This window comes from Somniosus microcephalus, chromosome 5, assembly GCF_052327205.1.
Source record: "Somniosus microcephalus isolate GS21.2 chromosome 5, FLI_Smic_1.0, whole genome shotgun sequence".
In the NCBI taxonomy this organism is placed as follows: Eukaryota; Metazoa; Chordata; class Chondrichthyes; order Squaliformes; family Somniosidae; genus Somniosus; species Somniosus microcephalus.
The window spans coordinates 131,296,337-131,324,121 of NC_140991.1; the positions used below are offsets into that span (position 1 = coordinate 131,296,337).

General features: G+C 41.1%; 2 protein-coding genes across 8 annotated transcripts in view; one reads left to right on the forward strand and one right to left on the reverse strand.

The window, feature by feature from the left end:
• fastkd3 (FAST kinase domains 3) overlaps positions 1-1,101 on the forward strand; it is a 34,609-nt gene extending 33,508 nt beyond the window's left edge. For all 5 annotated transcript variants that reach the window (XM_085988252.1, XM_085988250.1, XM_085988249.1 and 2 more), the window contains exon 7: positions 116-1,101. In XM_085988252.1, the coding sequence (XP_085844378.1) occupies positions 116-214 (99 nt within the window). In that variant the 3' untranslated portion in view covers positions 215-1,101. The remainder of the gene's footprint in view (positions 1-115) is intronic.
• On the reverse strand, positions 1,102-27,073 carry bag1 (BCL2 associated athanogene 1). 3 transcript variants are annotated; one of them, XR_015078425.1, is made up of 8 exons: positions 26,714-27,073; positions 25,931-26,059; positions 21,036-21,118; positions 14,378-14,491; positions 12,920-13,027; positions 8,413-8,475; positions 7,945-8,220; positions 1,511-1,599 (listed from the first exon to the last, which is right to left on the reverse strand). XR_015078425.1 is itself a non-coding variant. In XM_085988254.1 (7 exons), the coding sequence occupies exons 1-7, from the start codon at positions 26,748-26,750 to the stop codon at positions 1,510-1,512; spliced, it is 624 nt and encodes a 207-aa protein (XP_085844380.1). In that variant the 5' UTR covers positions 26,751-27,067; the 3' UTR covers positions 1,102-1,509. The 3 variants fall into 3 exon arrangements, 2 of the variants coding, with proteins under 2 accessions (XP_085844380.1, XP_085844381.1); XM_085988254.1 differs by lacking the exon at positions 7,945-8,220 and having other exon boundaries at positions 1,102-1,599; positions 26,714-27,067; XM_085988255.1 differs by lacking the exons at positions 1,511-1,599; positions 7,945-8,220; positions 8,413-8,475 and adding an exon at positions 8,482-8,891.
• Positions 27,074-27,785: the final 712 nt, after the last annotated feature.

The following is a 27,785-nucleotide window of genomic DNA, read 5'->3' on the forward strand; positions in this document are numbered from 1 at the left end:
TGGCCTGTGATTACAATTAGTGTCTGCACATGAATTCAGGCATGTCTGTTTTTATTAAACTATTACTTAAGCATCCTTAAGCATAATGTGAAAACCTGTAATTTGTTTTATCCAGATTCCATTTTACGAGTTTGACAAACTGCAGAGCCGTGAGAAAATGGTAGAATACCTCCACAAGAAAATCTTTCCACACAGCTACAGACTTGCTTGGTGAAGAAAATAAAACAAAGTGCCACTTAACTTCCAGTCTGAGAAACCCACATTGCCAGCAGTAGACAATAATGTCCTACTGCAATAGTTACCATTTTTCATTTCTTAATACAACTATTACTGAAACTAATGGAAATGCAGGAGACTGAATGGCACTGCAAGCATAACATTCATTTTATAAATGCCATTAAGGGTACTGAAAAAAATCAATCCAGTACTAAATGCACTTAGTTGTAGGGAAGTACATTATTCTTGTATCCACAGATTAATTTGATTCACCTTTTAATGCCCCAAAACCCATGAAATTAAAGTTTTGGGCAGCATAAATTTGGCACAATATAAGTTAAGAGGTGGTAAAGGGTTGATTACTGAAACCAAGATATAGCAGCTTTGACTCCTGGATGGACCTCGGATTAGCTACACCATATACACAAATGCAGTTGCGTATTTCAGTGAGTGATTGAAATTTGTTTGAAATATTAATGCCTCTCATTGATTGAACTTTATGCCCTTATTACACCAACCCTTCATTAGCTATATGCTTGTCATGGTATTTTGTGCCCTTCAGCTTAGGGTTAAGACAACCAATGCTATCAGTTTATTTTTCCCCCACAATGGTTTGAAATAATTTTCTCCCTCTCATTGGGTTACATACCTCCCGAGTCAAGATAGAATGGGAGCCGACTTGCCCAGACCTCTGCAACTGCAAGATAGCTGCTAGGATGTGTGTTACAATGGCCTAGCATCAACTCTATAGGGTGAATAAGCACCTACCTGCAGCTGAGACCACCTCTACAATTCTGTATGTTTTCAATTATGTAGAATAACCATTTTTTGTTAAATCATGAAAATCACCAAAGAATGTGAAATAAATTAGACATATCAAATGAATGGAATTAAGTAATTTATTAAGGAAATGCAGATTGCATTTTGAGTAAGTACCACATGCAAGCAGTACAACATACTGCTAGAATACAAAAAAGCAAAGTTGTGTATATTTACTTCAGTGCCAACTATGTCCAATAATACTTGAACTTATGATCATTAAGTGTTTTAAAACAACCCAGTGTCTTTGTAGTAACTGGGGGAACCTTCTGGAGTGACAATTGAAGAGAATTATCAGAATAAACACACATTACTGTCCTAGAAGGTAGTTGGTTACGTTTATTACAAAGTTTTGTGCTCTCCAAATCATTATTTACACCAGTTCGTAAATAATTTAAAAGTTCTCTAGATTAAATAGTAAAAACTGGAGAGGGTGGTTCCTTACTATTATAATCCTCCGTTATTTCTGTAAAATCAGTCAGCAAGAGCGAGGTTCTTTGATTGAAGTTTCTCTAGTTCCTGTGAGATATTTGTTTCAATGACATCACACTGAGCCAAGTAAGTCTGCAGCCAAAAAAGGAGAAATTTCAAGCTTCACTATAAAATGTAGAAGCTTTTCATATACATTTAATGGAGACCATTTGGATCATTCTACATGTTTTGCAGGATATTGCTTTCTATTTTTTTTTAAATGAAGACAAAAAATGTCAAACTAATCAGTTTGTGCCCTGATTACCAGAAATATGAGGTCAGACAACTTCAGTATTACTGACTCTCTTTTCCAGATGCTAGGAATGTCAGTTCAGGTAAAACCACTTTTTCCCCAATTAGTTGATAAATGCATGAGCCTAGAAATTCCGAGCCTCAGTCTGCCAATAGAAGTGCAGGAGGGTGGGTCTCTGGCCTGCCATAGACATAGAAAATAGGAGCAGGAGTAAGCCATTTGGCCCCTCGAGCCTGCTCCGCTATTCAATGCGATCATGGCTGATCATCCAAGTTCAGTACCCGGTACCTGCTTTCTCCCCATACCCCTTGATCCCTTTAGCCTTAAGAAATATATCCAACTCCTTCTTGAATATATTTAATGAATTGGCCTCTACTGCCTTCGGTGGTAGAGAATTCCACAGGTTCACCACTCTCTGGGTAAAGAAATTACTCCTCATTTCTGTCCTAAAAGGCCTACCCCCTATCCTTAGACTGTGACCCCTGGTTCTGGATTCCCCGACCATCGGGAACATCCTCCCTGCATCTAGTCTGTCCAGTCCTGCCAGAATTTTATAAGTTTCAATGAGATCCCCTCTCATTCTTCTAAACTCCAGCGAGTACAAGCCCAATCGACCCAATCTCTCCTCATACGTCATTCCTGCCATCCCAGTTATCAGCCTGGTGAATCTTCGCTGAATATCCTTCCTCAGATAAGGCGACCAAAACTGCACACAGGGAGGAAGATGCTGCCAAGTCTGGTCTAAGTGACCAGTGAATGAATTTTAGCTGCTGGCTTCTCCATTGCTAACTTGCCACATCCCTATTGGAGATAGATTGCCATCTGGTTACAGCCGTACTTACCATTTGCTATACACTGGGCAGAACTGGTGGCATATCTGGGTGAGCCTGGTGTCCTGTCTCAATGAAATATCCTGACAGAAGGGTCATGGTTAAAAGAAGTACCTGCCCCCCCATCGCAATCTCAGACGGGACACAAAGGGGCAGAAATAGGTTCTGCTTATTGTGGCATCACATGAAATGTACTTCCAGTGCACTATCAAATTTGGTTTAGAACGTCCCTCGGTCCTCATGGGCACTTTTTAAACTTGCCCGCAGCCAACAGTATGGACGCTGCTGCCCGCACGCTCTAAATATTTAGTTTAACCACGGTGATTACACGTTTATGCAGAACTCTCTCGTGCTATACGAGTTGAAAATTCCAGCCAGGAAATGTAAACTAGGTATTGCCTTGCCAGACCCAATACTGCAGCTACCAGTCTCAGATTGGTAAATGCAGCATCAAATTCAAAATATCCCAACACTTGGACTATTTGGTTATGCATGTTGGGTTGATTGGGAATTTACATCTAAACCATTTACACACCTGCTTCCAGGTGACTGAATTGAAGTGAAACATTCATTGTTCATAGTCTGAATTGTAAATGTTTGTTTCAAAATACAACTGACATAAACCTAGTATTAGCTATTTATGAAACTTATTACATGCTACTAAAAATATTTCCATAAAGTTTATTAAGTGTTCAAACACTCAAGGCAGTTTTGTCCTATCAGCAAGATTCCCTATAAGCTGCGCAGTCTCCGCCGGTCGCGCGCAGCCTGGGACCGGCTTTTCCTATGTTAAAGTTTGCACATACACGAACCTGTGAAGGGGCCACGCACCCAAAAAAAAATTACAGGGAACATTGTCCTATCAAATTTTTCAATGATACTGACTACAGGAGATTTAGCTAGCAGTATCTGTAGGATGAAAACTGAGGTTACAATCCAAGATAACTTGAAGATTCTGCTATCACAAACAAGATGCCAACTACACTTGGAAATAGATAGGATGGCTTTGGGTCGGACTTTCAAAAATCACAAGGCCATTTGGCCCATCGTAGTTCATTCAACCAGAACACCACTATAGTCTGACCATTTCAGTATCTAATTGTTTAAATTATTCCAAGTTTTTCACCTCCTACTATAAGTGCATTCCATGTGTTAAAAACGCTGAAGAACTTACTGATATCTGTCCTAAATTTACCTTTTAAAAGTTTGGACCAGTTTTCCCTTTTTCTACTCTTGCAATTTGAAGTAATATTCCAGACTTTCCTTTTCCATTCCCTTAACTATCTTATCTACCTCCAAGATCACCTCTCATAAGAACATAAGAAATAGGAGCAGGAGTAGGCCAATCGGCCCCTCGAGCCTGCTCCACCATTCAATAAGATCATGGCTGATCTGATCCTAACCGCCAATCCACTATCACAGAACCATCTCCTGAATCTAACAGAATTAGACACACGAAATAGGAGCAGGATCAGGCTACACGGCCCCTGGGCCCGCTCCGCTACCCACAGGGCCATGACCGATCCGAACCTAGACTCATGTCCAAATTCCTGCCCGCTCCCCGTAACCCTGAATTCCCTTTACTTCTAGGAAACTGTCTATTTCTGTTTTAAATTTATGTAATGATGTAGCTTCTACAGCTTTTTGGGGCAGCATATTCCATGGACCTGCCACCCTCCGAGTGAAGTAGTTCCTCCTCATCTCAGTTTTGAAAGAGCAGCCCCTTATTCCAAGACTATGCCCCCTAGTTCTAGTTTCACCCATCATCGGGAACATCTTCCCCGCATCCAACCCCTTCACAATCTTATATGTTTCAATAAGATCGCCTCTCATTCTTTGAACTCCAATGAGTAGAGTCCCAATCTACTCAACCTCTCCTCATATGTCCATCCCCGGGATTAACCAAGTGAACCTTCTTTGTACTGACTCGAGAGCAAGTATGTCCTTTCTTAAGTATGGACACCAAAACTGTACGCAGTATTCCAGGTGCGGTCTCACCAATACCTTGTACAACTGAAGCAATACCTCCCTATTTTTATATTCTATCCCCCTAGCAAGGAAAGCCAACATTCCATTGGCCTTCTTAATCACTTGCTGCACCTGCATACTAACCTTTTGAGTTTCGTGCACCAGGACCCCCAGATCCCTTTGTACTTCAGTACTTTCCAGTTTCTTGCCATTAAGATAATAACTTGCTCTACGATTTTTCCTGCCAAAGTGCATAACCTCACACTTTCCAGTATTGTATTCCATCTGCCAAATCTCAGCCCACTTACTTAGCCTATGTCCCCTTGCAGGTTTTTTATGTCCTCCTCACTCACTACTTTCCCTCCCATCTTAGTATCATCTGCAAACTTTGATATGTTACACTTGGTCCCCTCCTCCAAATCGTTAATATAGATTGTAAAGTGTTGGGGACCCAGCACTGACCCCTGCGGAACACCACTAGTTACTGATTGCCAGTCTGAGAATGAACCATTTATCCCAACTCTCTGCCTTCTGTTAGATAGCCAATCCTCTATCCATGCCAGAATATTACCCCCAATCCCGTGATTTTTTATCTTAAGCAATAATCTTGTGTGGCACCTTGTCAAATGCCTTTTGGAAGTCTAAATACACTACGTCCACTGGTTCCCCTTTATCCACCCTATACGTTACTTCCTCAAAGAACTCCAGCAAATTTGTCAAACATGACTTCCCCTTCATAAAACCATGCTGACTTTGTCCTATTAAATTATGATTATCCAAATGTCCTGTTACTGTCTCCTTAATAATGGACTCCAAAATTTTACCTACCACAGATGTTAGGCTAACCGGTCTATAGTTTCCAGCCTTCTGTCTACTGCCCTTTTTAAATAAGGGTGTTACATTTGCAGTTTTCCAGTCTGCCGGGACCTTTGCCGAGTCCAGGGAGTTTTGGAAAATTATTACCAATGCATCCACAATCCCTACCGCTACTTCCCTCAAGACCCTAGGATGTAAGCCATCAGGTCCAGGTGATTTATCCGCCTTGAGTCCCATTATTTTACCGAGTACCACTTCCTTAGTGATTTTGATCGTGTTTAGCTCCTCCCCCCCTTTAGCCCCCTGTTTGTCCAGTGTTGGGATATTCTTAGTGTCTTCTACTGTAAAGACTGATGTAAAATATTCAGTGTTTTTGCCATCTCCATATTTCCCACCATTAATTTCCCGGTCTCATCCTCTAAGGGACCAACATTTACTTTAGCCACTCTTTTTCTTTTTATATAACTATAAAAACTCTTACTATCTGTTTTTATATTTTTTGCTAATTTACTTTCATTATCTTCCCTTTCTTAATCAATCTATGTTATTTTTTGCTGTCTTTTAAAGTTTTCCCAATCCTCTATCCTCCCACTAGATTTGGCTACCTTATATGCCCTTGTTTTTAGTCGAATACTATCCTTAATTTCTTTACTTAGCCACGGATGGCTGTCTTTTCTTTTACACCCTTTTCTTCTCAGTGGAATATATATTTTTTGGAAGTTGTAAAATAACTCCTTAAATGTACACCACTGATCATGTATCGTCTTACCCTTTAATCTATTTTCCCAATCCACTCTACTCAATTCCGCTCTCATACCTTCATAGTCTCCTTTATTCAAGCTTAGCACGCTTGTTTGAGATCCAACCTTCTCACCCTCTAATTGAATATGGAATTCAACCATGTTATGGTCACTCATTCCAAGGGGATCCTTTACTAGGACATTTTTAATTAATCCTGTCTCGTTCCACAGGACCAGATCTAAGGTTGCTTGCCCCCTGGTTGGTTCAGTTACATACTGCTCAAGAAACCCATCCCTAATACACTCAATGAACTCATCCTCAAGGCAGCCCTGCCCAATTTGATTTGTCCAATTAATATGATAGTTAAAATCCCTCATAATTATAGATGTTCCCTTATTACAAGCCTCAACTATTTCCTGATTGATACTCAGTCCAACAGAGTTGCCACTGTTCAGAGGCCTATAGACTACGCCCACTAGTGTTTTTTTCCCCTTATTATTCCTTACCTCCACCCAAACTGTTTCATTATCCAGGTCTTTTGACCCAATATCATTTCTCTGTATTACAGTGATTCCTTCCTTTATTAACATAGCCACCCCACCTCCCCTTCCTTCCTGCCTGTCCTTCCTGATCGTTAAATAACCTGGTATGTTTAATTCCCAGGCATTGTCACCCTGCAGCCATGTTTCTGTAATGGCCACAAGATCATACCCATATGTAGTTATTTGTGCCATTAACTCGTCTATTTTGTTACGAATGCTACGTGCATTCAGATAGAGAGCTTTCAAAGATGTTTTGTGACACTTAGTTCCTGCTTTTGCCCTTTTTATTACTTTACCTTTTACTCCATACCTTCTGCCCCTTCCTGACACGCTCTGGTTTTTAATTTCCCCACTGCTACCTAAGTCTATGACCTTCTCTGTTGTCATTTTTATTATTTGCTCTCTAGGAACCTCCCCCCCACTAGTTAGTTTAAAGCCCTCTCTACAGCCCTAGTTATATGATCCGCCAGGACTCTAGTCCCAGCACTGGCCAAGTGAAGCCCGTCCCGACGGAACAGCTCCCTCCTGCCCCAGTACTGGTGCCAGTGTCCCAGGAAGCAAAACCCATTTCTCCCACACCAGTCTTTGAGCCACGCATTTAACGCTCTAATTTTATTTGTCCTAGCCAAATTCGCTCGTGGCTCAGGTATTACCCTTGTGGTTCTGCTTTTTAATTTGGCCCCTAGCTGCTCAAACTCCCTCAGCAGAACCTCCTTCCTTGTCCTATCTATGTCGTTGGTACCAACATGGACCACGACAACTGGATCCTCCCCCTCCAAGTTTCTCTCCAGCCCAGAGGAGATGTCCTTAACCCTGGCACCGGGTAGGCAACACAGCCTTCGGGACTCTCGCTCTCGGCTGCAAAGAACTCTATCTATCCCCCCAACGATACTATCCCCTACCACTACAACATTTCTTTTAACTCCCCCCCCCCCCCCCCCACTTGAATGGCCCCCTGCTCCACGGTGCTGTGGCCAGGTTGCTCATCCTCCCTGCAGTCCCTGCTCCTGTCCCCACAGGGAGTAAGAGCCTCGAACCTGTTGGACAAGTGCAAGGGCTGCGGCTCCTCCAACACTACCTCCTGGATCCCCGTACCTGCCTCACTTCTAGTCACACCATCCTGACCCTGGCCACGGACTACATCTGCATTAATTAATCTAATTGGTGTGACTACCTCGTGATAGAGTGTCCAGGTAACTCTCCCCCTCCCTGATGTGTCTCAGTATTTGAAGCTCGGACTCGGGTGCCTCTTTTACGGACTGAAAAATCCAAACTTCTCCAGTCTTACCTCGTACCTTGGACCTGACACTAGGATCAGCTTCACGACTCTTCTCCACATGGACTCCAGCACCCGATTGTCTCCTTTGTTTATCAGCGACCAAAACTGAACACAGTACTCAAGGTTGGTTATGGGCTGACCATAGCACTGCATAGTTTAATCACTACTCCCTCTACTATGTAGCTCAACATTTTATTGGTTTTGTTGATAGCTGCTCTGCATTGACTGGACATCCTGTATGACTGTACAACAGTCTGTATATACAAAAGTAAAATACTGTGGATGCTGGAAATAAACACAGAAAATGCTCCTTTGGATATTTCCAATCTGTATATACGTATCACTTACACATGAAATTGTGAATTTAGAGTAGCAATTTCTGAACAAAGCAACGTGCAGCACAACCGAGTAACAATCACCTATTGCTGGAGAAAGATATCCCTTAAATCTCCAATATGCAAGAAGAAAGAGACCCACCTGTACGTTCTTTACTAGACCTTTCCTCCTATGTCTGCAGTCACTAAAGTCGTCAGGCAAACTCTGAAAATAAATTTAAATGTGTTATTTGTAAGGAATAAATGGTACAAACTGCACAAATCTGAACTATAGTGCTGTTTAAAATCAAACTTAAGTTTGGAATTTCCTGAAACAGAGGGGATAATCCAGTATGGCAGGTGGTCTTCTCATCATATTTGCTGAAGATTATGTTCCAGGACTTTTCAAACGCATGTTCCTTCAGACTAGGTTTTCACACAATACTAGCTGTGCCAGGAGCCAAGCTAGCATTGATTGCATCTGGAAGTATAAAACTGAAGACCTCTACCCAACGTGCTTCAAAAAACGAAGATCCTTTTCTCAATGTGTTCATCAAATACGATGAGTAGTTTTTAACCCATCAGTTTCATATTTTCCAAGAAAATTCCACAATTTCGAGTTTGTTGAGTAACAAGCATGCTCTGTTTAGTTTAAATGTAAACAAAAAAAATACTATTATATCAATCTGAAATCACAATTAGTAAGTAAAAACATCTACCCTGCTGAATATACGGGTGAGGCAAATTATGTAACTTCTGTATTGGTGTATAAACTCAATCTAACATTTCTACATCAGTCAACTAAAGTTAAATGGCAGGATTCATTGCAATCACTTTGTTAGATGTCTTGGTTGCAAGAAGTATCCAGAAGGACGATTTTTTCATCATCAAAGTCACAAAATAGTACATTTTAAAAAGCACTACATTTTTAGTGAAAAATAATCAGATTAAAAACACTGATTTAATAGTAGAGGAATCCTCTGAAAATGAAGTACAATGCATGATTTATTGATTTACTGAGTTGAGGATTAGAACATTGTTTCATTATCTCAATCACTTTCCTGGATTCACATAATAAAACTTATATCCCACACACAAGTTGACTGGATAATGCTTTGCTATAACTTGTTCTTTATGAATTATGGGCAATTCTGCAATGGAGACATCAATCATAGGACACGAGTCAGTCATTCAACCCCTTGAGCCTGTTTTATCATTCTACTAGATCATGGATGATCTGTACCTCAAATCCATTTACATGCTTTTGCTCCATATCCCTAGATATTTTTACCTAAAAAATATATTGATCTGTGTCTTGAAAATTTCATTTAGCCCACATCCTTTTGGGGGGGAAAAAGGTCCAGATTTCCACAATCTTTTGTGTGATCTCCCCTCAACCTTCTAAACTCGGGGGAATATAAGGCAAGTTCATGCAACCTGCCCTCATAATTTAACCCTTTAAGCCCCGGTAAAATTCAGATGAATCTGCGTTGTACACCCTCAAGGCCAATATATCCGAGGAGTGGTGCCCAAAACAACAGTACTCCAGATGGAGTCTAACCAAGGCTCTGTGCAACTGAAGCACCACTTCCTAATTTTGGAATTCCAGCCCCCTCGAGATAAAGGCCAACGTTCCATTAGCCTTTTTGATTACTTTTTGTATTCGTACATTAGCTTTTAGTGATCGGTGTACATTTACACCCAAATCCCTTTGCTCCTCTACAGCTCCTAGCCTCTCACCATTAAGAAAATATTATTAAATGTCCTCCATGGATCCCAAATAGATGACCTTACACATTGCACTACATCTGCTAGTTTTGCCCATGCACTTTGTCCATGTCCCTTTGTAACTTCCTACTCCCATCTACACAACTTATTGTGTCTCCACAGATCCAAACCAGGTTTGTACTACACAATTAAAATTTTCACATGCACCTCCACAATTAAACTGATACATGGATTGAGTGGTTCCTGTGCTTCCCTCACATGCCGTATGTTTTTAATTGTCATGTTGGGCCAGAAATTCGCGGCCAGAAGCGTGAGTACGGTCAGGGTACTCACGCATCTGGCCGTTGGAAATGCCGGCGTTCAGCAGGAACAGCGCATGCGGGGAACGCCGGCATTTCCAGACCCGAGGTCTATTCACAGCGCGTGCGACTGCACAGGCAGCGCTTGCGCAGTGAACTTTGTGGATTTCAATGATGGATTCAGTGAGGGTAAGTCCTTAGAAGTTACACTTGAAAAAAGCAAGTGTAAAGTTGTTCATTGGCTGCGGAGGAAGATATATTTTATCGTGGAGCTTCTGAAATGCAATATTTTTGTTTGGGAAAGGGAGGGAAGTTATTTTAAGAAATTTTAAGTAAGTTTTAAAGTTTAAATTTTTTTTTTTTTTAAAAAAGGGTTTTCAGAACAGTAGGTAGAAGGAGCAATTGTGGCTGTGTGAATGGAATGTGAGAATGAGTTATGTATGTATGTCCACATATATTCCTTTACATATATGTATGTATGTTTAATATTCCTTTACTAATGTGTATGAATGTATGTTTTTAATTATGATTTTCCAATAAGTTACTTTCTCTGAAAGTCATAATTAAATAATACATTCATACACATAAGTAAAGGAATATATACATAACACGCAAAGGAATATATACAGACATACATACTTTCAGAAGCTCCACGATAATAAATATCTTCCTCCGCAGCCTCTGGAGCAACTGTACCCATGCTTTTTTCATGTGTAAGTTGTAATGACTGGACCTCACTGAAAGCATTAATGAAAGCGGCGAATTATACTGCGCACGCGCTGCCTGTGCAGTCGCACGCGTTCTGCCTCTGAACCCCTTCGTTCAGAGGACAGGAAATGCCGGTTTTCCCCACATGCACTGTGCATGCTGAAAACCGGCATTTCATCCAGCCAGATGCGCAAGTACCCCGACCGTACTCGCGCATTTGGAAGGGAATTACTGGGCCAACATTTTACATGTCAATAAAATGAAAAATTTAACAATTGCACGACTTGCCCCCTCGCATCTGCGATTGAGGGTCCAAGGAGGTGCATTGCGCAAGAGGTCATCATCGTACGTATCCTCACACTGTTCCCTTTGGGGAACTGTATGAAGTGGTGGAAGGATTTATGGCCGTGATTAATGCTCATTCCGTGACCATAACCATCTTTGAACCAGCCATTAGGGCGGTTAGTCCTATGGCGGGAGGGTTTTACGGGCTCCCACAACCCATCTGAGGGGGGGGGGCCACCAACACCCACGGACGCAAGTATCCCGCTGGATGTCCACCCAGAATTTAAAGTTGGAGCTCCAACTCCACTTGCCGGGACTGTCTGGAGTGGGGTTCAAAACCCTACTCCTTCTGGCCCAGCGGCGGGGATGCTTACTGCTGCGCAAAAGGCCCACTCCGCACAAAAGGTGACACCCATACGTTTCCTGCGCCTTTTCCCTCCCCGTGACTGGAGCCCTATGCTGCCATTTCACGTTGCTAATCGGATTGGGCCTTTGTCATAGCAGTAGGATCCCCGCCGCTGGGCCAGATCAGGGTAGGGTTTCAAACCGTGTGACATGTATGACGACGGCATTGCTAAATAAATAAATGGAATAAAAAAAATTCTTTTAGGGCTTTTAAAAGTCTTTAAATTGCTTTAATTCTCTTTAAAACTACTTCAGATTACTCAAAATAATGTAAACATTTTAAAAAGTTTATAAAAGTTACCAAAATCTTCAAAAAACTTCCAAAAACCTATTTAAACTGCTGCTTTGCATGTAAAAATGCTTAGCAGCTTGACAGAAACATTGGGGGCGTGTCCAGTGAAACTGAGACCTCAAGGGGCGTGTCTCACTTGCACTGCACGCTCCTGGCTTCACGCTGGCTGCACTCCTGGGCGGCGTGATGTCATACGCTGCCCGGGATTCTTCTTTCTGTTTCAGCAAGTGCAGGCGTCCCTGGAGCTGATCGGCAGGAGCGCGGGGTAAGTGCAAAAACGGGGCTGCAAGCCCCGTTCAGCAATTTCTGGCCAGTTATCTCCATTGAAATAAAAAAAAATGGTGACATTGTAGTCATATGAACCATATTTAAACATAGAAAAATGCTACTTAACTAGACACATTTAACAAGGATTAGACCTGCACTCATTTACATTCTTGTGGAATCCTCATTTTACTTTATTGTATTTTGAACATAGGAGAAACAGGAAGTTGATGTATATTGCAAAAATAAATTCCAGAAAACTGGAGTGCATAAACAGCTGATTAAAGCACTACTAGTTTAAATACATTAGCTGTTTTATCAAGCTACATAATTTAAATTTTCACAAATGTATCTCGTCTTGGATTAAAATTTGCTGGCGTGTGTTCATAGCTGACCCATTTCATTTAAGAAAGTTTAACTATCAACATGCAAGAGCTTCAAAAATAATTATACGGAAGTTCTGGATTGACCATTTTTTTGAAAAAACAGGATGTTGAAATAAGGTGTTATCAAAAAGTTGTGACCTAAATTTCTTACAGAAATAGAAAACATTAAAATTTAAACTGTCAATGGAAACTAATGAGAAAAAAAACTCAATTTTTTAACTAATCCCCAAAAACCAGCAATTATTCTATGGATATTCCATTTCTAAGCAGTTGTGGATGTCGGTCATTTTCTCTCTTACCCACCATAGCATCAATCTGTTCAAGGAACTTCATACACTGTTCAGATGTGCTCTTCACTTTCTTCTCTAATTTGCTTAATGCAGCAGATTGAAGATCCCGGGCTAGGAACCCCTGGGCGATGAAAGAAACAAAATCTCAGCTCAAAATTCTTTTACCCAAGAACATCATGTTTCACATATCTGATATTGCAAGTTAAATAAAAACACTCACCATTTCAGGAAACTACCAAAAAATGTTATTTAGGCTAGTGGAGTGGCAGAACACATTGGGGCACGAGCATGCAATGCCACGGTGTGGTATGACAGCAGTTAATTCCCATGGAGAGACCTCCTGTTCAGCTGTGATACAAGAGGGAGGCAGTAATTAGGCATTTCATCCACACCCCCGGTTGCTCTCCCACTTCTCTTTGGTAATGGTTACAAAGCCTTTGTAAGGCATTGCCTCTCTACCCTCTCCATTGGGAAAGTGTGCAAGGAAACCTATAAGAGAAGTTGGCGGTGGGGCGGGGAAACTGTGTAAGGTGCACTGCACATTTACTAGCAATCCATTTCCATGCATGCCTAATAAATAGAAACACAAGGGTCTCATCCTGCACAGCAAATATCAATCACTAGACTACATGGCCTTATCTGCAAAGTATCCAGAGAAGCTTTTTTCAATGCCATTTTGTTAATTATGTATAAAGCTTAACAGTGGAATGAGCACTATTGTCTAAACCGTTGGAATTTTCACAAAAAGCTACTCAGAACTTTTACAAATCTGTAATACTTCATCAAAATTCTTGACCCCCTAAAACATTTAAAATATAATCATGCAGAAAGATTGTGGTTTTATTGAACTCGTTATGGTACCTATATAGTTAATTCATAACTTTAAACAATGAATTATAGTCAACCTCACCAAATCCCTTCAAATGAAAATACCATATCCTCCACATTTTATTTTCTTCCTCTAGTACTTTAAACAAAACTAGTCACTTTATTTATGCTGAAGTTTCCTCTCCCTACCACCACCACCCCAAGCCCCCTTGCAATTTCCCCCTCCCCCCCATCCATTTATATTGGGGTAGGCACCTTATCCAAGAGGTCATTCTTCATGAGTTTTGATAGTAAATGTTGGCATGTTATTTGACCATGGAGGCATAACAGCTGAGTCCAATCCTACTCTCATCTACACTCATACATTGACCCAATAAGGGTGATACCTGGCTGGTCTTTCCTCTCCTGAGGCTAGGGATTGAGGCCAAGTGCAATGCCACCAACATCAAGGTTGAGGTTCACTAGCCCAACTTAAAAGGATTCAACCTAGGACTGCCAGCGAGCCAAAATATGGGAGCAACAGTGTTTGCAGGGTGATTGGATATCACCACAATCAATCCCAGTATAGCATTGTAGCTATTTTCTTTGGGGGTGGGATAGCAAAAGGAAAAAGGATTTTAAAGGCAAATAAAAAAGAACTCACATTTTGAATGCCTGTCAGCTCTGCATTAATTTCTTCCAGTTTATGTGATAACTGTTCTGTGGATTTTTCCATCTCCTTTAACTTCTTTAATTCAGCTTCCTCCTCAGGACTGTTCTGTGAGTTGAGAGAAAACAACCAAATCAGGATAAATTGGTTCATAAAGGCTTAGGGAAAAAAACTTGCTTTATCACACTTCTCAAAGCACTACATATAAAACAAATTACTTTTGAAATAACATAACAGGAGCAGGAGTAGGCCATTCAGCCCTTTGAGCCTGCTCCGCCATTCAATAAGATCATGGCTGATCTTCTACCTCATCTCCATGTTCCTGCACTAACCCCATATCCCTCAAGTCCCTTATTATCCTAAAATCTAATCGCTCTCTGTCTTAAATATACTCAACGACTGAGCATCCACAACTCTCTGGGGTAGAGATTTCCAAAGATTCACAACCCTTTCAGTGAAGGCATTTTTCCTCATCTCTGTCCTAAATGGCTGACCCCTTAATCTGAGACTGTGACTCCTAATTGTAGACTTCCTAGCTAGGGGAATCATCCTCCCAGCATCTACTTTGTCAAGCCCCTTAAGAATTTTGTATGTTTCAATGAGATCACCTCGCATTCTTCTAAACTCTAGGGAATATAGGTCTAGTCTACTCAATCTCTCCTCATAGGACAATCCCCTCATCCCAGGAATCAGTCTGGTGAATCTTCGTTGCACTTCCTTTAAGACAAGTATATCCTTCATTAGGTAAGGAGACCAAGACTGTACACAGTATTCCAACTGTAGTCTCACCAAGCCCCTAGATAACTGTAGTAAGACTTCTTTACTCTTATACTCCAATCCCTTTGTAATAAAGGCCAACATACCATTTGCTTTCCTAATCACTTTCTGTGATTCGTGTACAAGGACACCCAGGTCCCGCTGAATACCATCATTTCCCAGTCTCTATTTTAAAAAATATTCTACTTTTCTATTTTTCCCTACCAAAGTGGATAACTTCACATTATATTCTATCTGCCATGTTCTTGCCCACTCACTTAACCTGTCTATATCCCTTTGCAGCCTCTTTTGAGTCCTCCTCACAGCTTACTTTCCCACCTAACTATCAGCAGCAAACTTAGATACATTACACTTGGTCCCCTTATCGAAGTCATTAATATAGATTGAAAATAACTGAGGCCCAAGCACTGATCCTTGCGGTACCCCGCGCGTTACATCCTGCCAACCTGAAAATGACCCGTTTATTCCTACTATTTTCTGTCCATTAACCAATCCTCAATCCATACTACTATATTACCCCCAATCCTATGAGCTCTAATTTTGTGTAATAATCTCTTGTGTGGCACCTTATCAAATGCTTTCTGAAAATCCAAATACACTACATCCACTGGTTCCCCCTTTAATACCCTGCTAGTTACAACCTCAAAAAACAAACAGATTTGTCAAACACTATTTCCTTTTCAGAAATCCGTGTTGACTCTGCCCAATCATATGATTTCCTAAGTGTCCTGTTACCACGTCCCCAGATTCTAGCATTTTCCCTACTACTGATGTCAGGCTAACTGGCCTATAGTTCCCTGTTTTCTCTCTCCCTCCTTTCTTGAATAGTGGGGTCACGTTTGCTACCTTCCAATCCATGGGGACCATTCTAGAATCTAGGGAATTCTGGAAGATCAAAACCAATGAATCCTCCACCACTTTTAAAACCCCGAGGATGTAGGCCATCAGGTCCAGGGATTTGTCAACTTTTAGTCCCATTAGTTTCTCCAGTACTATTTCTTTACTAATACTAATTTCTTTACTTTCCTCGTTCACGCTATGGTTCTCCACTATTTCTGGAATGTTTTTTGTGTCTTCTACCGTGAAGAGAGATACAAAATATGTTAAATTTCTCAGCCATTTCCTTATTCCCCATTATAATTTCTCCTGTCTCTGCCTCTAAGGGACTCACATTTACTTTCATTAATCTCTTCCTTTTTACATATCTATAGAAGCTTTTACAATCTGTTTTTATGTCTCTTGCTAGTTTACTCTCATTCTCTTTTCTCTTTCTTTATCAATTTCTTGGTCATCCTTTGCTGAATTCTAAAATTCTCCCAATTCTCAGGCTTACTACTCTTTTTGGCAACATTAGAAGTCTCTTCCTTTAATCTAATACTATCTTTAACTTCTCTGTTGTTATGTAGGCAAATGTGGCAGCCACTTTGCACACAGCAAGATCCCAAAAACAGCAATAAAATGAACAACCAGTACATCTATTTTTTGGTAATAATGGTTAAAGTAGGAATGTTAGCCAGGACACTACCAAGAGAATTCCCTGCTCTTCTAATGTAACAGTGTATCCTTAAAGTTCCATTGAACTAGTAGAACAGGCAATAGGGCCTCAGCTTAACATCTCATTTGAAGGATGACAACAATGTAACACTCCAAGTGTCAGTCCAGATAACGTGCTCAAATCCTGGTCTCAACACACAAACTTCTGACTCAAAGGCAAGAGTGCTACAAAATAAACAAAAAGCAAAACACTGCAAATGCTACCAACTGAACCAGCCTGCTACTATGGCCTGGAATTTGCAGTTAGAATCATAGAATGGTTACAACACGGAAGGCAGCCATTCGGTCCGTTGAGCCCGTGCCAGCTCTCTGCAAGAGCACGTCAGCTAGTCCCACTCCCTCGCTCTTTCCCCGTAGCTCTGCAAAATTTTTTCTTTCAGGTACTTATCCAACTCCCTTTTGAAAGCCGTGATTGAGTCTGCCTGCACCATCCTTTCAGGCAGTGCATTCCAGATCCTAACCACTCTCTGAATAAAAAAGTTTATTCTTATGTCGTATTCTATCAAATCTCCTCTCAGTCTTCTCTGCTCTAAGGAGAACAACCCCAGCTTCTTCAGTCTATCCACGTAACTGAAGTCCTTCATCCCTGGAATCATTCTCGTAAATCTTTTTTGCACCCTCTCCAAGGCCTTCACATCTTTCCTAAAGTGCGGTGCACAGAATTGGACACAACACTCCAGTTGAGGCCGAACCAGTGTTTTATACAGGTTCATCATCATTTCCATGCTTTTGTATTCTATACCTCTATTCATGAAGCCCAGGATCACATAAGCTTTTTTTTTTTAAAACTGCTTTCTCAACCTGCCCTGCCACCTTCAACAATTTGTGCACATATACCCCCAGGTCTCTCTGTTCATGCACCCCTTTTAGGATTGTACCCATTAGTTTTTATTTCCTCTCCTCATTCTTTCTACCAAAATTTATCACTTTACATTTTTCTGCGTTAAATTTCATCTGCCACATTTCCACCAGCCCGTCTACATCCTCTTGAAGTCTATTATGCTTCTCCTCACTGTTCACGATACTTCCAAGTTTTGTGCCATCTGCAAATTTTGAAATTGTGCCCTGTACACCCACATCCAAGTCATTAATATATATCAAGAAAAGCAGTGGTCCTAGAACCAACTCCTGGGGAATACCACTGTAGACCTTCCTCCAGTCCTAAAAACCATTCACCACTACTCTGTTTCCTGTCACTTAGCCAATTTCAAATCCATGCAGCCACTGTCCTTTTAATCCATGGGTTCCAATTTTGCTGGCAAGCCTATTATGTAGCACTTTGTCGAACGCCTTTTGGAAATCCATGTACACGTCAACCACATTGCCCTCATCACCCCTCTGTTATCTCATCAAAAAACTCGATCAAGTTGGTTAAACACGATTTGCCTTTTACAAATCCGTGCTGACTTTCGTTAATTAATACACACTTGTCCAAGTGTTAATCTTGTCCCTGATTATTGTTTCTAAAAGCTTCCCCACTACTGAGGTTAAACTGACTGGCCTGTAGTTGCTGGGTTTATCTTTACACCCTTTTTTGAACAAGGGTGTAACATTTGCAATTCTCCAATCCTCTGGCATCACCCCCGTTTCTAAGGAGGATTGGATGATTATGGCCAGTACCTTCTCGATTTCTTCCTTCACTTTCCTCAACGTCCTAGGATGCATCCCATCTGGTCCTGGTGACTTATCTACTTTAAGTACAGCCAGCCTTTCTAGTACCTCGTCTTTATCAATTTTTATCCCATCCAGTATCTCTTCTACCTCCTCCTTCACTATGTCTATGGCAGCATCTTCTTCCTTGGTAAAGACAGGTGCAAAGTACTCATTTAGTACCTCAGCCATACTCTGCCTCCATGCGTAGGTCTCCTTTTTGGTCCCCAGTAGGCCCACCTCTCCTCTTACTACCCGTTTGCTATTTATATGCCTATAGAAGACTTTTGGATTACCTTTTATGTTAGCTGCCATTCTATTCTCATACCCTCTCTTTGCCCATCTTATTTTCTTTTTCACTTCTCCTCTGAACTTTCTATATTTAACCGAATTCTCAGATGCATTCTCGACCTGACATCCGTCATACGCACTCTTTTTCTGCTTCATCTTACTTCTATCTCCTTCGTCATCCAGGGAGCTCTGACTTTAGTTGCCCTACCTTTCCCCCTACTGGGAATGTAGTTCAACTATACCTGAACTATTTCCTCTTTAAAGGCAACCCATTGTTCAATTACAGTTTTGCCTGCTGATCTTTGATTCCAATTTACCCAGGCCAGATCCATTCTCATCCCACTGAAATTGGCCTTCCTCCAATTAAGTATTGTTACTCTAGATTGCTCCCTGTTCTTTTCCATAGCTAATCTAAACCTTATGATACTATGATCACTGTTCCCTAAATGTTCCCCTACTGACACTTGCTCCACTTGACCTACCTGATTACCCAGAACCAGATCCAACAATGCCTCCTTCCTCGTTGGGCCGGAAACATATTGATCAAGAAAGTTCTCCTGAACACACTTCAGAAATTCTTCCCCCTCCTTTTACACTATTACTATCCCTGTCTATATTAGGGTCATTGAAGTCCCCCATTAACACTACTCTATAGTTCTTGCATCTCTCTAATTTCTCTGCAAATTTGGTCCTCCATATTTTCCCCACTAGTTGGTAGCCTATAGAATATACCTAATGGCACCTCTATTATTTCTTAACTCTAGCCGTATAGATTCTGTCCTTAACCCCTCCAGGCCATCCTCCCTCTCCAGCACTGTAACATTCTCCTTAACCAATACTGCCACACCAAATCCTATCTTTTCTGAACACCCTATATCCAGGAATATGTAATACTCAATCCTGCCCTTTTTTGAGCCAGGTCTCAGTCATTGCCACTACATCATATTCCCATGTGGCTATTTGCTCCTGCAGCTCACCAACCTTGTTTACTATGTTTCATGCATTCACATACATACACTGTAAACTTATCTTAGACCATCCTGTGTTCTCTCTTAGTAAGGTATTAGGTGGGGTCAGACCAAGAACATAAGAAATAGGAGGAGTAGGCCATTTGGCCCTTTGAGCCTGCTCTGCCATTCAATAAGATCATGGCTGATCTTCTACCTCATCTCCACATTCCTGGACTATCCCCATATCCCTTAATATTCAAAAATCTATCGATTATTCAAAAATCTATTTCTTAGATCAGCCATGATCTCATTAAATGGCGGAGCAGGTTCGAGGGGCCAAATGGCCTACTCCTGCTCCTATTTCTTATGTTCTTACTTTAGTGCCATCTGTCTCTCCCAATCCTTTGTGCCCATTGTTTCTCCTTTCTAATCCTGGTGCCCACACCCTTGCCAACTTAGTTTAAACCCTCCCCAACAGCAATAGCAAACCTCCCCGCGAGGATATTGGTGCCGACTGTTGAGGACAACAAAATTGTCAGTGTTTGCTGTCATTACAACTGTGAAACAGACAACAACTTCTGTAGTATGCACACGTGCAGTTAAATGCCAAAATCTAGAAGTTGCTGTCAGTCATTCCCTGCTTCTCTAATGACTGTTGAACGCCCAATTGAAATTATTGAACTGACAAAAACTTCCCTTTTTACGCTGGAATATCACTTAAAAAAACCAAAAGTTAAGCCTTGATGAATGAGGTGTAACTGGGTTTTTAAATGGCGTACTGAGTCATAATTACTGCTGAACAACCGTTCTGGCCCTGAAAAACTAATTTTATATTTGTGGAATGTCAAATGTCTCCATTATGATAAAAATTCCATGGTTTTAATATAATTTTTTTTGTGATATTAGTTCTTTGACCAAAACATATTATTTGAAAGAATGCCAATTATTTAACATCCTGATGGATTACCAAAAAAAATCAACCATGTTAAAATTATAAAATTCAGAGACATCTTTCTGATTATATAAATGTATTATGCCTATTGTACCAGTTGGCATCAACCATTAAGTGATTCTTGCAGTAATTATATATAAGGAACAGATACGTGGATTGAACGGGACATTACTTAATTTGTCAAAATACAGACCAGAGGCTGGGCATTTCCTTACAGTAGAAGGGAAAATATCACTGGCCAAGTCACCCAAGAATACCCTCATGGAGTGACAGAAGCCTTGGAGCAGGTATGTTTGCTTTGCTGGTAGAGGAAATGGTGCAAGGCCAAGGAAAACCCAGGTGAAGGAAGGATAAAACAGAAATACAGTTATACATTTAAAAAGAGAATATATAAATTCTACTGGGAAAGCTCAAAATGCAAAACCTTACAAGATTTAGTTGGAAAATTTCTTTGAAATGGAAATAAATAGAATTTTACCTTTTTACCAATCATCATTATTTTACAGCCATTTTTAACACCAAGAACGGACAAGGGCTGTTCCATCTCTTTAAGTGATTTACCTACATGACACAGAAAATAGAAAACATTAAAATGTTGTTAGTTTCTTTGACACTTTTTGGGAAGCAATATTATTGATCAGACGCATGCAGTGTCTGAAGTGTCTAATGGTTTTTGGTAGCCTGCCGGTTATGATACTGCACTAGCAACTCTGGTTGTACGTTCAAATCCCACCGTGGCAAGTTATAAAACTGAATTCAAAAAAATCTGCCTATTTGTGGGCTAGCACCAGAAAATGAAAGCCATTATAAAAACCCAGTTAGTTCACTAATGTGTTTCAGAGAAGGGAACCTGCTGTCCCTACATGGTCTGGCCTACATGTGACTCCAGTCCCACACTACATGGGTGATTCTTAATGCTCTCAGGCCAATTAGGGATGGACAATAAATGCTGGCCTGCCAGTGTTACCAAAATCCCACAAACAAATAAAAAACCAAGTGTGAAAAGATTTCATAGATCTCAGCTTAAAATCCTTGCACGTTGAGTACCTCAGACAGTATGGCCTGCAATTTGTAGTCAGCGGCGAAGCAAAGGCACTCGCCCCGAAGAAAGCTGCGCAGAGATCTTGCCATCTCTATGGTGAGACGTTTCCCTTTCCCAATGTGCAATTCATTGTAGCGCTGTGTAATGGGAATTCCCAGCGAAGAGCTGCAGCGACGTCAACAAGCGGTCTTAAGCAGCAAATCACACTGAAGAATTTTCACAGACAGCCAAACAGGAAATGAAAAGCAGCTTTTATCTGGACTTTTTAAAAAATGTAACAGAGTGTGAAACAAAGACTGGGACTTTCATATGGGGATAAGGTAAAAGCTGAAATATCATGAACAAACATTAATATTTTTTTAAGTTTGTTAAAAATTGCTATTTTTATCATAACGGAGACGTTTTACACTCCACAAATATAAAAATTCATTTTTCAGGGCCAGAACATTTGTTTAGCGGTCAATATGCTGTTAAAACCCCAGTTACACCTAGTCCAACAAGGTTTAACATTTAATGGGGTATTTAACAGCGACATTAGCATGGAAAAGCCCAAGTTTTCGTCAGTTTCACTGATTACCGACTATGGCCAGGGGGAAAGAGGGCGGACGGCGCAGTAGGGGTTCCACAGCGCAGCTCGTGTCGGAGCAGGGAATGACTGACCACAATTTCAGGATATCCGTGTTCAGATGCACATGCGCTAAATCCTGAAGTTGCGGTCAGTTTCAAAGGGGTAAGGCAGCGAACGCTGATAGTTCACCGTCATTACCCACCGCAAAATCTGGCCCTATATTTTTGAACTGTAAAGGAGTGTTGCTCCACGGGTTGCAGGGTCGCACTAAGTACATCCCACACAGTGATCTCTTATTTTTTATTTGTTTTATGGGATGTGGGCGTCGCTGGCAAGGCCAGCATTTATTGCCCATCCCTAATTGCCCTCGAGAAGGTGGTGGTGAGCCACCTGTGTCTGGTATGGCTGGTCCAGTTAAGTTTCTGGTCAATGGTGACCCCCCCAGGATGATGCTGATGAGGGATTCGGCGATGGTAATGCCTTTGAATGTCATGGGGAGGTGGTTAGACTCTCGCTTGTTGGAGATAGTCATTGTCTGGCACTAATGTTACCTGCCACTTATCAGCCCAAGCCTGAGCGTTGTCCAGGTCTTGTTGCCTGCAGGCATGGACTGCTTCATTTTCTGAGGAGTTGTGAATGGCGCTGAACACATCAGCAAACATCTCCATTTCTGACCTTATGTTAGAGGGAAGGTAATTGATGAAGCAGCTGAAGATGGTTGGACCTAGGACACTGCCCTGAGGAACTCCTGCAGCGATGTCTTAGAGCTGTGATGCCACAATCATCTTCCTTTATGCTAGGTATGACTCTCTCTTCCCCCCCCCCCCGATTTCCATTGATTTCAGTTTTACTGGGGTTTCTTGATACCACTCGGTCAAATGCTGCCTTGATGTCAACGGCAGTCACTCTCACCTCACCCCTGGAATTCAGCTCCTTTGTCCATGTTTGGACCAAGACTGTAATGAGGTTGGGAGCAGAGTGGTCTTGGCAGAACCCAAACTGGCAGAACCCAAACTGGGCATCAGTGAGCAGGTTATTGGTGAGTAAGTGCCGCTTGATAACACTGTCGATGGCACCTTCCACCACTTTACTGATGATTGAGAGTAGACTGATGGGCAGTAATTGGCCGGGTTGGATTTTCCTACTTTTTTGTGGACAGGACATACCTGGGCAGTTTTCCACATTGTCGGATAGATGCCAGTGTTGTAGCTGTACTAGACCAGCTTGGCTAGAGGCGCAGCTAGTTCTTGGCCTCAACTATGCTGCGGGGGACAGGTACAAAGTGTAAACTTGGAATTCTTCTCTCCTCCATTAAAATGGTGGAAGGAGAGTCACTGGGCCCCTCTTGTGCACCATGATACATCAGGTTGAGCAGGAGCATTTAGAGATGCTCCTTTAAATATTAGTGTTTCAATTAAACAACTAGTTAAATCAGAAGCGAGTGAGTCTGTCGGCAAGATGGAGCTTGCATACAAGCTGTGAGTGCCTGAATGTACTGTTGCTTTCAGACAGAGAGTAGACCTCAAACTGAGTTAATGAGGTTAAAGTCTCCTCCTCCATCGAGTACAGAACTGGATGGATAATTCACTTTGTCCATCCAAATAATTCCCTATGACTATTTTTACACTTAAGTTTCTAATTGTATTCTTGTTCCCTCTTCCCCCTACAATTCCAAATTTATTAATTAATTAGTTACCTTTATGATACAAGCTTTCTTTTCCTAATAAATTCTGAAAAAATTGTTCTTAAATACAAAATTACAAACCATAATTTAGTGACTGCTAGGCAGCCAGTGTCAGAAGATTTCACTGAACCATCTTTAACCCATTTAATTACAAAACTAATAGCAATTCTAAATCATACTGTTCCTGGCAAACCAGTAGCCACATTTAAGTTTGAGAGGTTATCATATAGAATAATTGGAGTTTTTAAAAAATACTTATGCATTATAATATATTAATTCAGCTGTTATTTAAAATTGAAGTGGTGGGGATTCAAGGTAATACTCGAGAATGAATAAATAAAATGCCTGAAGGGTGCAAAGCAAAGGCAATTGTTTGGGTAGTGATAGAAAGGTGCGAGAATGGAGTGAGGTGTCCCAGAGATCTATGTTAGGACTGCAACAGTTTCTAATTTACACAAAGAACTAGAATTCAGAAACTGAATGCAAATTGGTCAAATTCACTGGCAAAACCAAACTGGAGGGACAATCGCATTAGAAGAGGCAGCCAAGGACCTACTAAAGGAATTAGATAAAAGATGTAAGTGGGCAGTGCAGTGGGAGGTTAAATTTAATAGATATAATTGTAAAGTAGTTCACATAGGAACAGAAAATCTCATACTCCATGAATAATACTGAAACAGCCACAGATGAAGTTGAATGAGATTTAAGGCTATATTAATAGATGGCGGTTAATACGACTAGTCATTTCAAAGCACTCAACAAAATAAATAGAATGCTGAATTGTATAGCTAAAACAGTACACTACAACTCGATGAAGTCAAGGTTAAAACTAGTGCTCTGGACGGTCTGCACCTTGAGTGTACCCAAGCTAAACTATTAAAGACTGTGTCTACTGCTGGATCACAGACATTCAAATTCTGTTGGCAGTGCACAGAAGAACCATGAAATTATTCCCTAGAGTAGATGAACTGAGTTATGAGGAAAGTGAAAAAACTTGGGCCTTTCAGCCTTGATATGAGGCAACTAAGAGCAAGCCTCATATAGATTATGATACTAAATGGTATCAAAAAAGTAAATCCAGTACATTTTTTATGTTAAACCATGAAAGTAAGGCAAGAGAACACAAACTAACAAAAGACAAACTTATTACTGAAGTCAAGAGGTTGTTCACAAAGTGTGAAGGTAGCATAGTGGAAGCAAAGGAATCCACAATCATCAACTGAATGCAGTGATGGATGACTATAAGTTCCTCCTGGATAAATAAGCTAGGATGTGTCCAATGGCCTTGCACATCCCTATCCATCCTGTAATTTAATGTATTAGTTATAAGTTTTTAATCTCAGTATGTGTTCTGCTCTATACAGTCCCAGACATTATGGATCTGTTAATGTTATGAGAATTCAAGAATACCCAATAAAATAGTAAAAACTTTCAACTGTGTTGTTATACAACAGTTACAGTAATGCAAGAAATTCACAGACAATCTTAAGTTTGTGGAATTTTTGTTTTCAGAGATGAGAGTGCAACTGAACGGAACTTATTTTCCACTTTTTGGCATTCAGTGTCTTCACGCACTGGTCCAATTCTCCCCACTACCATATTACTAACTTGTCTGAACAGAACTGCCAAAGTATTGTCATGGGTAGCGATATACTAAACCACATAACCACTAGAAGCTATATCAAGACTGCTTGAACTCAAACCATGTCGGAGCCTCAGAACCAAGAAAGACATTAAGAGAATTTCATCCAGTCAGTGAGTCTGCATTCAAATTCTGGTCCTGATTATGAAAGAATATTTTGCTAACCCACAACATCCAGTTTGCCAACAGAAGGGTTGTGAATGTGTGTTTTGTCCAATAAACTACAAAACTATTTTATATTTAAGCACGGAAATGTTATTTCATTCTCAAATGGTCGAAGTACCCATGACAATACTTTGACAGTTATGGTCAGACAAGCTTATATCATTACGTTTCAGTTGAGTCCAACTCTTGAGTACACAGGACAATATATAGCCACAATAAGGATTAGGGCAAATTATTTTGTACATTACCCATTCTACCAGTAGAATGTATACCTTTAAAGATTAGTTTCTGCAGTTGCTGGGGTACCCCAGTGACTTGAGCAATGACTGTTGCCATGTCCTGTAATGTAGGCTCACAGCCTTCCTGTTCTGATGAAATTTCAATCTTGTGTTTTGAACTGCCTAAGAATGAAATACAAATCCACATCAGTAAACATCGTTATCGCCTGTTCATATTACATTGCACTGATTTTTGAAAAGGAAAACTGCAGTACTATAATCACCGTAGTGAGCAGATGAGCATACTCCCTGTTCATATAATTTGTATTCAGTTGTATTACACACATCATACACAATGAGATTTAACTCTTCTGTTGATTCAGATTGCTTTTTCTCTATATTTTAACGTCCCTATATTCTTAAGCCACAATTACTTATCAACTATATGAAATTCACAACTTTATTCACAGTTTTCATTAATATCTCCTACAGACCTTACTGTCCGTGAAAAGATTAATCAAAGGTTACTCTGCCCCTCGATCGCTGCAAACGCAGATTTATTGTATTGCACCGGCTGGGCTCGGCTGCAAAAGGATTGAATCCAACTAACTCCCCCCACCGCATTTTGTAGCAAACACAGACCGTGCCCGCGCTGTGTACCGACGGGCGGGGGTCGCGCCGCCTCCCTGCTCCTTGAGCTGAATGCCGAGGACTTCCATGTTCCGCTCGAATTAAGGATCAGAGCAAACGCCCGGCGCGAGCTACCAGGAGCCCGGGCACAGTCGCTATTCCTCCCCATCTGATGAAAACAGCAGACAGCGATTTGCCGGCCATTACCGTGCATCAGTGTGAGTCCCACCGCGGCGCCAGCCATCGCTCCTCCGCTCGCACCTCCACCCGGCGCTCTCAACTTCCGCTCCGCAGCGGAAATGGTCGGCGACGCGGACGTGAAAGAGAACCGAAGCGGGCGTCATCTTTGAGCGGGGCCGGGAATGAATGTGTAGGAGGGGCCCAGTACTAGAACTTGTGGGACTCTGTAATAAATAAACATAATTTAAACTGTTAGCTGGGGTAGTAGTTCGGTAGTTGAACTGAGCCTCCGGACTGTGTTGTGTGAGCTTGTTGAGTTGAGATTTTTGAGGCTGATTGGTGCCACTCTGAGCATCATTGACAGTGGATCCAGGGACAGCTTGCTCTCCTTAATCGAGCAACCTGTGGTAGCAAAACAGACACAACATTAATAAAATACACAAAAATACATGTAAGCAATTCGTCATACTTTAAAAAGTTGTGTTCATATTTAACCGCATTATATAATGGGACAATGATGCACTGACCAGCAATGTCTGGCCGAAATTACAAGCTAACGGATGAATAAGGATGGAAATTATGTGCAGTTCATGGTACTTAATACCTCCCTGGTCAGTCGTTCAGGTTGAACGAGACCCTGTAAACCACTGACATTCCATCTTACACTAAGTGGAGCTAAAGACCTACATTCTATCCATCAACAAGACCACTTATTTTCAACTCTGCAACATTGCCCACCTCTGTTGCTGAAACCCCATCCATGTTTCTGCCAACTCCAGACTCTCTTGCTCCAATACAAAAACAAAATACTGCGGAAGCTGGAAATCTGAAATAAAAACAAAACAAAATACTTAGCTGAGTATTTCCAGCATTTTCTGTTTTTATCTCTTGCTCCAAAGCTCTCTTTGCTGGCCTCCCCCTCCATAAACTGCAACTTGTCCAAAAATGAGCCTGTATTTTGTTCTGCACTAAGATCTGCCCCTCACTCCTGTCCTTAATGACTTATTTTGGTTCTGTATCTCCTAATGCTTTAAATTTAAAAATCTTTATCCTCGTCTATATATCCCTCTGCGACTCCACCCCGCCCTCTCTGCAATCT

What these genes read in the sequence shown, in the direction of transcription:
- bag1 (XM_085988254.1), bottom strand. Translation starts at nt 26,750, where the DNA reads ATGGCTGGCGCCGCGGTGGGACTCACACTGATGCACG. An exon ending in TAATGATGATTGGTAAAAAG is followed by an intron (nt 14,492 to 21,035) that starts GTAAAATTCTAT and finishes CTCAACTCACAG; the next exon opens with AACAGTCCTGAGGAGGAAGC. An exon ending in AGCTGACAGGCATTCAAAAT is followed by an intron (nt 13,028 to 14,377) that starts GTGAGTTCTTTT and finishes TTCATCGCCCAG; the next exon opens with GGGTTCCTAGCCCGGGATCT.